The following is a 14,467-nucleotide window of genomic DNA, read 5'->3' as shown; positions in this document are numbered from 1 at the left end:
TGATGGAGTGAGAAAGTATAGCAACTTGGTTGATAGGCAAATGACAGACTCAAATAGGTGCTAAATAGACCTTAACACAGTTTAAAGACAAACCTGATCCCTTCAGCCTACGTGGGTACTCCAAAATGAGTACTCATCCTATCAGAATTTATAAACTGGAGGGGACCAACATAACACGCTGATCTGAAACTTAACCGACAGCTTATTCTGCTGTGCTATTTACAACATCATCTTTTCTGGGGGTGAGACCAGGAGTGCTGTAACAAAGAGCCACTGGAACATGAATCCTGGTCCATGCTACTGAGTGTATACCTTGAAGGAAAGTTGGTGTACAAGAGGTAAATCTTCCCATGCTTTGTCTGAGTAAAGTCAGCTGCAACTGTTGAGGCAGCAGGATAATACAAGGCCCGTGACCTGTAATAAGATAAGTTGAAAACAGGCTTCTCCTTGAAGCTAGACAGAGATACCTGCCAGTCCTGGGAAGAGATCAGGAGAGAAGACTGGCAGATGTCTACATGCCATTACAGGGACTGGAAGTCTGAGTTCAGGATGGATTTTCTATATTGCATACAGGTTGCAGTGACAATCAGTAAACTGTTTAAAATTTTACCTATTGAAGAAATAGGTGCAGACAGTCTACCCATCTCCCTCTCCCCTGCATGTGCTGATTTTGGCTGGGATAGACTTAATTTTCTTCATAGTAGCTAGTATGGGGCTGTGTTTTAGACTTGTGCTAGAAACAGTGTTGATAACACAGAGATGTTTTAGCTATTGCTGAGCAGGGCTTACAGAGAGTCAAGGCCTTTTCTGCCTCTGACCCCACCCCGCAAGCAGGCTGGGGGTGCACAAAAAGCTGGGAGGGGACACAGCTGGGACAGCTGACCCCAACCAACCAAAGGGATATTCCATACCATATGATGCCATGCTCAACAATAAAAGCTGGGAGAAAAAGGAGGAAGGGTCGATGTTCGGAGCATTGGTGTTTGTCTTCCCAAGTAACCGTTACGCGTGATGAAGCCCTGCTTTCCTGGAGATGGCTGAACACCTGCCTGCCCATGGTAAGCAGTGAATGAATTCCTTGTTTTGCTTTGCTTGTGTGTGTGGCTTTTGGTTTACCTATTAAATGATCTTTATCTCAACCCCCAAGTTTTCTCACTTTCAGCCTTCTGATTCTCTCCCCCATCCTAACGGGGGGAGGAGTGAGCGAGCGGCTGGGTGGGGCTTAGCTGCTGGCTGGGGTTAAACCATGGCACTGCAGAAAGTCAAAAACTTGAGTAGAAGTTCAAACAAGAACAGCAGGTTATTCAGGGATGAATTCATACCTGATAAACAACTATGACAGTCTGCAAGTCTAAACTGCAATGAGGCTGAGGAACACACGTGTGTCCCCGGACCACCTTATACTCTGAGGACACAGCAATCTCCATGACTGTGAAGTAGAATAATGAAATCCATCTTCCATCTGATCTAGCCGTTTATCATTGATCCTTTTGTCTGTGACATGGCAAGAAGCAGTTATCTGAAATTACGTAGTTCAGTCCAGAATAATACTCCTAACAGCCAGAGAGACCCCAGGATTTGTGGGCAATGCAGAGTATACATCAGGCCATGAGATGGTTCTTTTGCGGATCTGCCACCCACTTTATGGCAAATCTTGGTGTTGCTGGAGTTTGTCACCAACTTTAGTTCCCTGAACAGTTTCAGAAGCTGAGATACAGATTTAGGTGGTAGTCTTAGCATCGCTGGTGCCAAGTACGGAGATAACCGGGTTAGTTCCACTAGTCCTTAAGAATGCAATGACAGTGTTGGTGGAGCTGATGTACCTCAGACCCCAACTGCTGTGATAGGCAGAGAACTGCTGCAACAGATAAAGAAGAAAACAAATGCTTACAGCGCTTCATATTGGCCTTCAGTGGCTGAACTGGTTCTGGGGATGACCAAATCAGAAGCCTCTGTGGTAATCACAAGGATCTGAGAGGACTTGACTTTACCAGTCTGGAAGGGAGAAGACAGAGAGACTTTCTTGGGATGGCTTTCTTAGGAGGATGGCCAGTGGTAGATCAAACACAAAGCAGTCAAATTCAGCTGACTGCCCTTGGGCCCATGATACCCACTGGGTCCTGCATCAGAGAAAGCTTTCACTGCCTTCTCAAGGAGAAATTTTCTGAAGTTCAAGCTCACCATCCCTTCCAGGTTTTAAAGAACACCACATGGACCACTCGCTGGGAGCAAGACCTTCTCTGTCACATTAATGAAACCCTGCACATGTGTCAGAAGATGAAATTCAACCCCAAAGCTAGGGCACACCCAGGGCATAAAACAGCCTTGAGAGATATCGTCAAAGCTAAAGAGAAGCACAGCTTGAAAATTCATAGCAGCAACTGGGCAGTTGAGAGAAAATTAAATGACACAAGAATTATCCACCTTACACACTCACTGAGCAGGAAGGTGAGTATGGCCCCTAATGAACATATTTCTGGTCTCAAGTGGCAGGCCATGTGAATATCCATAATCGGAATGTATTTGTGGACTATCACTCCAAAAAATAGAAAAGTAGGTCTTCCAGTTGCAACTTGATACTAAAAAACCAAAGTCCACAAACCTGAAAACTACGTCTGCTCATTTACCATCTCCTCTGCTTAATAGAGAGCTATTGAAATTTGCACTTAATTGGATTACTACAGCTAATGGCAAATGAGGTCTTAAATACATATCTTTTTGTAGTCAATTAAATCTAACTTAAATCCCACACATGTCTAAAGTTATGACTGATCAGTGCGCAATGCTAGTTAGCAGAAACTCAGCATGATTAAACTTATGAAAAATTCCTTCCTGCAAATATGCTGTGCTACTGACAGCTCCACTACTGACAAAGCAGTAGTTAACGTATGATAAATTCCACAAAATTACACTCCCTATTCATTTCAGAGAGGAAATAAACAAATGTAAAGTGATCTAGATGAACTGAAAGGCAAAATAAATTAACAAAGAGGAAAAATATATAACCATATTTCACGTGAATCTGTATACGCTGGATTGTGATTTAAAATAACTTATGTGAATATGTGCACATTTTTGTTTACTTGTTTAGATCAAAACATACATTTTCTTCTTCTCAGTGGCCTTCAGACTCTAAAGCTTCAAACAAATTTTTGTTTACTTCATATGACCAAGAAATCTATCTATTCAGACATTTAAGAGATTAAAAAAAACTTCTAAAAAGGCAGAGGACATTTTTCATTTTAGAAGAGTACCCTTATTATCTCAGTTATTTCTATGTCATTTTTCTATGTAAAAATTTATTTTTCAATTGCCAGCCACATGAATTTAGATTAGGACTCAAAAATTAAGCAATGATGTCTTGACTTCTGAGATGCTGAAAGCCAAGCGCTACCATCACGTCAATCTTTGAAACTCCACCCTTTTCAGAGTATATCGTTAAGTTTACACTAGAGAAGCTGTCTTCCTTCGTGCAAAAGTGTTACTGGGCCACATGTGAGAACAAACGCCTGAAAGCAGAAGTTAGCTCATCTTTAGTTTGAACGTGTCCATCACAAAAAAAATAATCCAGACCAATATTATTTCTGGAAGACCAACAGCAACAAGAGCAGACAGCAATCCTTTACATGCCAGTTTTTTAACATTTGGATGACAATATTACTTATCCATGATCCACTAAACAAAAATATGTCCAAACTATCTAGTAGAAAGTCTAGTTTGTTGAAAAGTCTTTGGAAATGTTTGAAGGACTGCTACTGCTGTCTAGGCATTTTTTTTTTTTTCCTCTTCCACCTTCTACAAATATGTAGAGCAACATCACAGTCCTGGTGCCTGTATGAGACAGTTTGTATCAAACCTTCCCTTGAAAAACTAAACCAGTCATGAGTTCACAGAAAAGAAAGCTGAGCAGGACATAGACAAAGTTCATAAAATCATGAAGGCAGTGGATAAGCCAAATGTATAGCTGCTATTTAACAAATCACACAACACTTGAACTGGGGGAGACGTGTTGAACCTAGTTGGAAATCAAGAAAAAAAGGCCAAATAATGTACTTTTATATGTTATTGTTAGTGAATTTCTGCAGTTTGCTGCCAGACTATGCTGGATGCAGACAGCATTTAATCAAAAGGATTCATTGATAACAGGTCCAAAAATGTCTAGATACTAAAGGGACGATGCAAACATCCCTAATCCAATGTCTGTGCACAGCATGAGGGGAATGGACTGCAGAAAGTGGCCAGGCTTATGTGCTGTCCTTAAATAGTACATCCCATTGTCTCTATTGAAAGCAAAATGCTTGGCCAGATTGACCCTGCTGAGATCCGCTCGGGTATTTCTTATGCTCTCTAATCTTCAAAAAGTTTTGAAGTTCATTGTTTCAAAAGATAATAAACTTTTATTCCAGGACACAGCATCAACAATTTACAATGGTGTTCACAGATGTGTCACAGGCCAGAAGGACAACTCAAGAGGTGAATGCCTACCCAGAACAAAACAAAGCACTGACACGTGCTTCTGTTAGAGCAAAATATCTCAAGACAAATCCAGCAGCCCGAGAGGGGCAAAGTTGCTGTTGCTCCATGCCCCCAGGTCCAACCAGTAGCGAGGCTGAACATGGTTTTCCAACAGGCACACGCACACAGAGCACACATATACACCACATATATACATACATATACATATACATGGCTGGACATACAGATGCCAGAGAGATGCTCAGAGCGCTCACACCAACACTAATGGCCTCACCCTGCTCCCCACTCTGGCTGAGCAGGATGAAAGTCTGTTAATGGGAATCCAGATCTGTGTCCAAGGTGGACCTCTCCAGCAGCTGGGCTCACTCAGTCTGCCCAGCAGCTGCTGCTGACTCCCAGTCTCCCTAGTTGCTGTCACTTGGACATGTGAGCCCTTGAGGTTGCAGGGAGGCAGGCAGGGAGGTGCACCGCCCCTCCCCCCGCCGAGCTGTCCAGGACTCCTCCCCTGTTCCCAATAGCCACCCCTCTGTGCTCTCACCCTACAGACACGCAGCTGCTCTCCTACCCAGGGAGACCTTTAGAGACCTCCAAACCCATCCTGGCCCCCAGCCCACTTCGCCTACTTGCTATCTCATCCAGCTTGACCCCTGCTAACAATCACGCGCTCACCCACACACCTGCACTCATTCCAGTTGCTGCACCACAGGCGCCCATACACATAGCAAGTAAAGACTCCCTCACTGGAAAACAGTTGAAGGTGGAGTTTAATGAGAAGACAGGGCAGACTGTGCTGGTCAGGAGCAGGGCATTGTGAGACAAGCAACCTGTCCAGTCCCTGCTAACATTCAAACAGACCCTCTTATTTTGTTATCCCTCTGCTTCCCACATTTGTTCCTCCCCATGTCACCTAAATCCCTCCCTTTTCCCACCTTCGGTTCCTCCCTGTGGCATCCCATAATAAGTCCTCTGCAATCCCCAAACGCTCTTCCCCTGCATCCCCCAACGTGTCCCACACCCTCAGCTAGCAATGCCCTTAGCCCAAAAAGCAACCCAGAGAGCTGCCGCCCATGGCTCATGGTGATGGGTTTTAGGCCTGGACACTGAGGCTCTGCTGGGACAGCCCTGGGAGAGGGCTGGACAAGGTCTCCCTTCCTCTGGGTCCCTATTTGGGTTTCCACCTGCCCCGTGCTCCTCTGGGCTTGTGGACATGGACCTTTCATGGCTCTCCTGTGATGGGCCCAGGAGTAGCCCATCAAGGTACTGTTTGGGCGCCCCCCACCAATGTCCCTCTGGGCTCCTGTGGGGGTGTGCAGATGAGCTTTATCACACAACCAAACAGGTACCACTGCAGTCAGCCAGCCTTGAAATGCAATGACTTTCCACTAGCTTTCTAAGCTCTAACATACAGATTGAATCTGTCACAGGTCATCTGTTTCTTAAAATAACCTGTGATCATCAATCCCCCTTCAGCATCTGTTAGAAATCATCACATATTGCTTGTCATAAACCAAATATGGTTATTAGTGATTAGGTAGATCATATAATGAACCAAACGGTTAGCACAGGCTGTAGTCAGTAACTTGTGCACACCCCTAATGTGAGAGCTTCAGCGTTCTCATCAAGGTCAACGCAGCTACTCAAGCGGTTAAAACAAAGCATTTGTGTCTCAGCAAAATTGGGGCGTTACAGATCACAGTCCCTGATCTGCAGACAGACATGCCCGCAGCCTCATCCAGCGCCCAGCCCAGTGGAGTCTTTTCACTGATGCAGCAAGGCTTTAGATCAGGCTCTGGAATCGCAGTGCATTTTTTTTTTCTATTTAATTTTTTGGGTTTGTTTATTACCTCTCTGTTGGTCTTCTGTTCCATTAAGTTGTTTTTGTGCTTCTTCAATTTTGTCTGCAAGAAAGAGAAGTCATTATTAAAATACATATGTAAAAAAAAAAAAATCAAGATTTTATGAAGTCATTTACTGAAATCTGTTTTGAACTATCTGTTTATATTTAGGAGTGATACCATTCACACGTAAATATGCAGTACATTATGAGTAATACAGCAATATAAAATTTTATCATGTTTTACAAGCAGGCTATTGACATGTTAAATTGCACGGAACAGCAGAAAGAAAAGCACTGGTGTTGGATCTGCAGTCATCAGCTAATCCTGCCATAGTTTCGTACCATCTGTAATAATTTATGCAGTCAGGGGACTCTTCAGAATAGGTATTATGGTGCACTACAGAGGATTTTAATACGTTTTTGAAAAATACTGTTAGAACAAGACAATGCGGCATTAGACATGGATACAAAGAGCAAACAGGATTTGCTACGTGAAGCAACAGAGCCAATACTGTCACATGGGAGTAGCGGGGGGTGAGCAGTAGCCCCATGCTTATTCCTCTGTGAAACTACCCGAAATTCATACAGATGCAGCAGGAGCAAAAAGAGACCTCGAGTCTTTACTCTCGCCCTGTTCGTAGCAGATCGCCTGCTGCCCCCAAACACATCAGTGTTGGGAAGCGAGCTCCGTTTCTGCTGCTGTTGCACAGAAGATCCTGCGGGAAGGGGGCAACCTCGTTCTGCACAGGTGTGCGTTTGCACGTGCAGAGCGAGAAACAAGAAAAGGGGCAACTGGAATGAATAAAGACTTGAGACCAATTTGTTTTTGGTAGCAAACAGTCCTCTGAGCAGCCTCAGGATAAAAGATTGTGTTGATAAGAAGCAACGGCACTGGGAGAGGCTGAGGTCCACATTGAACTATGGCCTGACCAAGCAAGATCTGAGCTTGGAGCATGGCTTTCAGATATAACGAATCATTTCCAAAATACCTGTGAAAGCTTTTCTTTTTCCTGGGGGGAGGAGGGACAATTTTTATAAAATTAAATTGAAAGAATACAACATAACTGGATTCACCCTAACCTCTCCAACTGTACTGGTACAACCAGCGACATACCAGACTTCTTGGCTGCTGAAAGTAGAAGGAGCAGGACAGGTCTGTAAAGTCCTCACCTCTTTCTTCACAAGCATGGCGGCTTTTACTCGGTCTGACTTTTACTTGCTGTTCCTACCCAACACAGGGTTTCTAGAATATGGCCCTTTCTTCAAGAGACTTTTAAATCAGTGGGCTTAAATGACTTCTATAATATTTATGAGCTGAACCACTCAAGTATGTTGGAACAATTTGTTCACAGTTGAAGTCTGAAATTGTTTTCCAATTGTTTTATCAGCAGAGCCAAAAATTATAACTGAAACAAACCCTTCTTGCAGATTTTAAGACAGAGTTTTGTTCATCTCACTCCAGTTCTCCATTTCACAGAATCACAGACTGGTAGGGGTTGGAAGGGACCTCTGGAGATCACCTTGTCCAACCCCCCTGCTTGAACAGGGACACCCAGAGCAGGGGCTACAGGAACGCGTCCAGGCAGGTTTTGAGTGTCTCCAGGGAAGGAGACTCCACAGCCTCCCTGGGCAGCCTGTGCCGCTGCTCTGGCACCCTCACAGGAAAGAAGTTTTTCCTCATATTCAGGTGGAACTTCCTGTGTTCCAACTTGTGCCCATTGCCCCTTGTCCTGTTGTTGGGCACCACTGAAAAGAGTCCAGCCCCATCCTCTTGACATCCGCCCTTCAGATATTTATAAGCATTGATGAGATCCCCCCTCAGTCTTCCCTTCTCCAGGCTAAGCAAACCCAGGTCTCTCAGCCTTTCCTCACAACTGAGGTCCCTGATCACCTTCGAAGCTCTCTGCTGGACATGCTCAAGCAGTTCCCTGTCTGTCTTAAACTGGGGGGCCCAGAACTAGACACAGTACTCCAGATAGGGCCTCACTAGGGCAGAGTAGAGGGGGAGGACAACCTCCCTCGACCTGCTGGCCACACTCCTTTTAATGCACCCCAGGACAGCTTTGGCTGTCTTGGCCACAAGGGCACATTGACGGCTCATGGTCAACTTGCTGCCCACCAGCACTCCCAGGTCCTTGTTTCTGCCTTTCAAAACTAGTACCAGCCTTCCTCACTAAAGCTCAATCATTTCTCTCTTGTATGTTGTCCCAGAGAATGCACCAAAAACATCTCACAAGGATGCTAACACAGCAGACTCCCAGAGCTGGACTGAATGAAGCTGCTAATCAGAAAGACTACCACCACAGTTTTAAAAGCCAAACCTCTTCCTTCTTCCTCTAAGGTTAGCAAGACATGCATATATATTTAAAGTGAAGTTTTATACACAGTTCTCTTTCGTACTGACTTACTGGCTGCTGAAGACAAACACAAGCAACTCAAACAGAACAACCCTTCATTAGCTCTTTACCAACCCAGTTACGCAGGCTTCCTTTAAACAATGAAGACTTGATATTTAATGTCTTCCCAGATTTCAGCTACAGCTAAAATACTGTATGTATCTACACATTTTTGTAAAGGAATGGCTGTAAATAACAATTTCTAACAAAAACAAGAGGAAACACAAACAAAGCACCTGTTATATACATGTGCCACTAAGGTTATTAGAGAAAAGCTATCTAACAATCTTATACTGTTTTCCCACAGGTTATTGCTTTACAGAAAGGCGATGGAATACACAACTTACAAAGCTGCATGACAGCTGATTGAATACATGGACACAGAGGAAAATTAAACATCAGCAAATTAGCCCTGTAATTGGAGCTGTAAGATTTACCAAAAAGCAACAAGCAATCAAAACCATAGACTGGCTATCAAACTCATTTCCCCTCTCTTTAGAGATATACCTAATGCACAAGGTATGCCGTTTGTCTCGAGACGATGTAAAAGATTTGTCACCAAAATTTATACTTAAGTACACAGACAACTGCAGTTTCATTATTAAAAGAATTATCTGCATATTTCACATAAAGGCTACAATAAATGTATGCATTTAAATTCACGAACTTCCTACTTTATAGAGAAAAATTAATTAAGTATTTTGGAAGCATGCTACATTAGATTGCCAGAAAGATTAAATGCTTTGATGTCCTTAGCTGAATTCTTTCTCTCTTATTTAAAACAAACAAACAACAACAACAAATTGAGTTCTTATCAGAAATTCCCAACCACTTCTTTGTCAGACTGTAATCCCAAACAAAGAAACACAGATAACAGAAATAATAACTAGGTAAACATATGCCTGGTGCACAGCCAGAAAGCCTTCTGCACTTCCTGCATCTCTTGAAATGTTTCACCAATGAATTACATTTGTTGCATATATGTCTTCCTACCGATGGAGGCATCTCTGTGCAGAACACCTCTGAGCATCGTGAACGCTGAAAAAAATTCAGTGATGGTTCTGGAAACTGAGACACGGATTTTGACTGTAAATGAAGCACGGGTATCAGCATGGGTCTGCCTGCTAAACGTTTCATTGAGGACTTAATCCTCGTAATGACCCACACCACACAGCTACCCGCTCTTCTTATTCACCCAAGGCGTGTTTAACACCGTTGAACAAAATTTGTGGCAGCTGCTTCCCAGCCTGCTGCGTTTTACAGCTACAGATCCTATATGGGTCTTCACATATAGTGAAGACTACTACTACTTCACAAACCACTGTGTTCCAGGCTTGAAGGAAAAACTGGGTGATCCCAAACCGCCGTGGATCAGGCGGGAAGAGCAGGCTGTGAACCCCTCACCCCAGTGACACCGAAGTGTGGCCTCCCCGGTTCTTCCGACAACTCCCACGTATGCCAACAATAACTTCCTAACTCACATCAAGTTTATATTATCCAGTCACTTCCTTCTCCTTTGTCTCATTAAATGAGCCTTACACGAAACATTTTGAGGCAAATTATTTCAGATGATGTAACGTATTCTTTCATAATATTATAGATTACCTAACAGTACACACGTTTGAAAACTCCTTAGAAGCAAAAATACATTACACAAAAATCATCTGCAAAACCCAGGAAGAACTGAAAATCGCAAAGTCTGCTATTAATTGCAAATAACATTATCCAACTCCCACTCGATTTAGTATTATTTCAGATTTAAACCTGTGATACTGAAGATACTGTCTAATCTGAAAACTTTACAAAGGAAACATTTTTTTATCACTGGAATTTTATTTACTTCTACTAGGATAAGAGAAAGTAATTTAACTAACAGAAATTTCTAATACATGGCAGGCACAGCACCTCTTTATTTCCCATAAACCGACATAAGAGTACATATCGTGACGACTGCTTTATTGTAAGACCTATCCTAATATCACCAGCCTTTGGCAGACAGCCTTCTGGAGCAGCACGTGTCCAGAAGCAAACGATGACTGTGACAGACACTCTTATTTAAGATGGGACACTTCTCACTAAGTGCTTATTAGAGGGGGAAAGCAGAATAACAATAGGAGAGGAAATCTTCACATGCACAGCTCTCTAGAGAAGAGACTCCATATCACAGCAGTGTCACAAGCCATGGAGCCAGCTCTTGGTCATCCCAGGCAGGTGCATACCACAAAAAAAACAGACCACAGGTAACATCATATAATAGTTTTTTATATATATACACACACACACACATATATGTGTGTACGCGTGTGCATGTGTGGAAAATAAAATGAAACAACACGGGCGCAGCGCTTTTCTTACTCCAGTATTAAACCTTTTCACATTATTGTCCAACACAATCCTCCCAGCAGGTATCCGTTGCATGGAAGTATCATCAAATTCCTTGGGGCTTTAAATATGTAATGTAACTGTGCTTTTTAGGAATGCAAGGAAGGAGATTGGCACGCAGTAAAATATGCTTCTTGTTTTACATGCCTCCTGCTGTGATAGATCATTAAAGGGGTATCAACAGCCTGAGTTAGATACGGTGGTGCTGTGGTGGGTTTCTAAATGAAAAAATAAATCAGATTTTTCACCAGCTTTACATTCTCCATTTTTTATCTTCTCCGAGGGAGATAACTTCATGGATTTTAATTATACCACAAATAAAATGTAGCTTATAAAGATCTGTACTCTTTTTTTTTTTAAAGATATCAGCATATCAACATATGCAAACCTGAACAGGTTTATGTGTATTAGAAATGCATTAGGAATTTTCAAGAAAACCTTTAAAGGCTTTCTTTATATGGTCAGTTAAGGAAGAAAAATAAAGGTTTAGGGATTTCAGCAAGGAAAGCAGAAATACCAAAAAGTGTGAGGTCTGCAAAATATGAAACCAGTAACTTTTGACAGCAATTTAAGCTGGAACAAAAGAAATCTTCCATTTGTGGGTTTACTTGTGGGGTTTGTTTTGGTTTTGTTTTTGAAAGCACACAAGAAAATACCTCTCTCTTTCGCTCACGAAAGTGAGTCTCCATGCCAGTGTAATGAGATGACTTTGTCCTGCTGAGCAAGTCACCCTGTACAGTGAGAATGTCCCCACAGAGCAGTGGAGCAGCAGTCGCTGAGGAGGACTACTTCTAAGCCACCAGGAAAGCTTACATGGGGGTGGTAGGTGGGAAATGTTCATTAAACTTAAGCAAAACACCCAAATACGAATGTCTTTCACTATACCTATTTGCATGTTCTTGTTTCACTGTAAAAAGGCTTTTTTTTTGGTTTTGGCTCCTTGATGAAGATGCAAAACTGCTTTAAAACAATAGAAAGGGCTTTGGTGTTGGTTTTTTTTTTAATCTCCTGTTTATGGATAAGTGGAAAATTAGCAGATTTACACCATATTGGATGCTAAGAACAGGCTACTTCATTAAAACTTTAAAAAATATGAGTTCATATCTTGCCTGAAAGGGTAGAGTTTTATGTTCAAATATTTAACCAAAACAGCTGGAAGGAAAATGTCAGTATTTTTTTCCCCTTTCAGTTAAAGGCAAGAACAACTCCCAGGCCTAATGCCTGAGGCATCCTAAAAATAACTCCAGCAAAACAGCTTCAGATGACAACAGTTTTTCTTGTTGCTTTCTCAAAAAACTCTTACCTTACTCCATCAGAAGACATGTGAAGAGTAATTTTAAAAATCACTTTGCGTGTTTTCCAGTGGACACAAAGATATTGCTTTAATTGTATTTTCTTGCATTAATCATCTAGATCACTAGCAGAGAACATTCCTCAGCTGAAGTGCATTAACGCAATCACACTATATGCGTTCGGAAGCGTTACATTACCGAAAACAGCATCATAGGCGGGTTTTCTGTTTTTTTTTTTTTTTTTTTTTTTTTGGGGGGGGGGGTGGGGGGGGGCAGGGGTGGGGCCGGGGAGGCACAGCTTGAGAAAACCACTGATGAAAGTTCAAAACACTGCATTTCCCATCGCTACTTACATTCAGAGAGCAAGTGAAACGAGGCTGAGACCCTGTGTGGAAATCCCCATCTTCTCGCTATTGAAACCCACCAGGCTAACGCACCAGAAACAAAGGGCTTTGCACTTCACTGGATGACAAGTGTTTCTGAAAGCGTCAGGAGACCACCACAAATAAATTAATACAAATTTAAAAAATTTTAAATTTTTTAAAATGCCCTGAGCACTTGACAGGTAGTGCAGACGAGCACGGCATATGACGAAGAGCTCGGATTTGACATGGAGGGACCTGAGCCCACCCCCACGCCCCACTGGAACCATTTCACACCTCCCCCAGAGGGAAGCCTCGTGCATCGGTGCCCACACAGTGCAGGCAGCGGCGGGGCGGGAAGGGCAGCGACACGAAGCTGATGCACCAGGTGAAGCTGATGCAAGCTCAGACTGCCTCCCCGGGTGGCAGGTTCCCCCTGCACCAGAGGCAGCATTTATTCCCAAGGCACCCTGCCTGCAGCAGAGGGCATCCCCAGTGGCTGGGGAGGATGCAGAAGCGCCCGCGCCCCACTGCGAGGAGGCTGCGATGCTTGGCTTTCCCCTTTCACTAGGAGGAGGAAAGGGTCTTTACAACCTGCTGAAACAAGTACTCTGTAGTTCTACCACACTTTTCGGTTAACTGAGATGAATCTGAAGACTTCCCTTAACCAGATAATTAAAAAGAGAAGCAGGGCAGGGGGGAAGCAAGAGTCTCGTCTATACAAGGAGCCCATTAGGGTAACCGAGAGCGTGGTGCAGCCGGCAGGATGCTGCCTCTTCCTCATCCTCAGGAAGAGCAGAGGCTCAGCAGGCCCCTGCACGCAGGCTTCCCCGCGCAGTGGGAGAGGCTCCAAACCTGAAACCCAGGCGGCAGAGCTGGGGGAGCGGGTCCCGATGCATCCGGGATCACAGTGGGAAAGAGGGATGGCAGCACCAGCCCTCGCTGCAGAAGGAGGGGACCTGGCAGCCAGGAGGTGCAGAGGCTGCCAGACCTGGGCACCTGAGGACGCCTTTGATGGCCCAGAGCTCCCACCGCTGCCTTCCTGCCGCAAAACGAACACCTACGGAGTTGGCAAACAGCAGCAAAAGGCAGTTCACAAAACCCATAGGAGGAGGCACTCTTCTCACTCAAATTTAAATCTACTTTTAATTAGAAACCACTCTTCTGTCCCCATATATTTCCCTTTTCTAATTTAATGAAGAACTCTCAAGATTAAAAGGAAGAGATCAGATGAGGCAAAAGCAGTCCTTCTGTCTTTATCTTCAATATTACAGTGTGGGAACTTGACACCTTTTGGCATACGGTTTGTTTCTTGGTTTCTCCTTTCCAGTCTGGGGCTTAGAGAATCACAGCACCACGGCTTAGTGGGTTGCCAAACACTGAGCCTGATCGCATGGATGTCGCCAGCCTATTGTAAAAACGAGGTAAAACAGACTAAATCTCAGTTTGTCAGATGCTACCGGGTTTGAAGATTGCTTGTACAGCTGTAAGGGGGTGGGGGAGACCTCCTAAAAATTATGAAATGTTAATTCAAAATTCTTAGCAACTAGTTGGATGATGCAGGAGCAGCTGTCATTTTAAAAACTATCAACTACTTTTTTAAACATTTTAAATGAGACTTAAACATCTTAAAGTGTTCTACTAGTCATTATAACCTTGACTAATGACCTGTTTGATCAGTTTTCAGGAAAATTTTATGCCTTTTCATTTTAATGTCAACTT

General features: G+C 43.4%; 1 protein-coding gene across 2 annotated transcripts in view; it reads right to left on the bottom strand.

Annotated features, from left to right (window-relative positions):
• The window catches only part of HIVEP1 (HIVEP zinc finger 1), a 121,715-nt gene that overhangs the window by 44,077 nt on the left and 63,171 nt on the right, over positions 1 to 14,467 (bottom strand). For both annotated transcript variants that reach the window (XM_064443596.1, XM_064443595.1), the window contains exon 3: positions 6,321 to 6,374. In XM_064443596.1, the coding sequence (XP_064299666.1) occupies positions 6,321 to 6,374 (54 nt within the window). The remainder of the gene's footprint in view (positions 1 to 6,320; positions 6,375 to 14,467) is intronic.

This window comes from Phalacrocorax carbo, chromosome 2 (assembly GCF_963921805.1).
Source record: "Phalacrocorax carbo chromosome 2, bPhaCar2.1, whole genome shotgun sequence".
Lineage (NCBI taxonomy): Eukaryota > Metazoa > Chordata > Aves > Suliformes > Phalacrocoracidae > Phalacrocorax > Phalacrocorax carbo.
The sequence above is the reverse complement of the archived record's forward strand: the minus strand, read 5'-3'. Positions and strand labels throughout refer to the sequence as shown.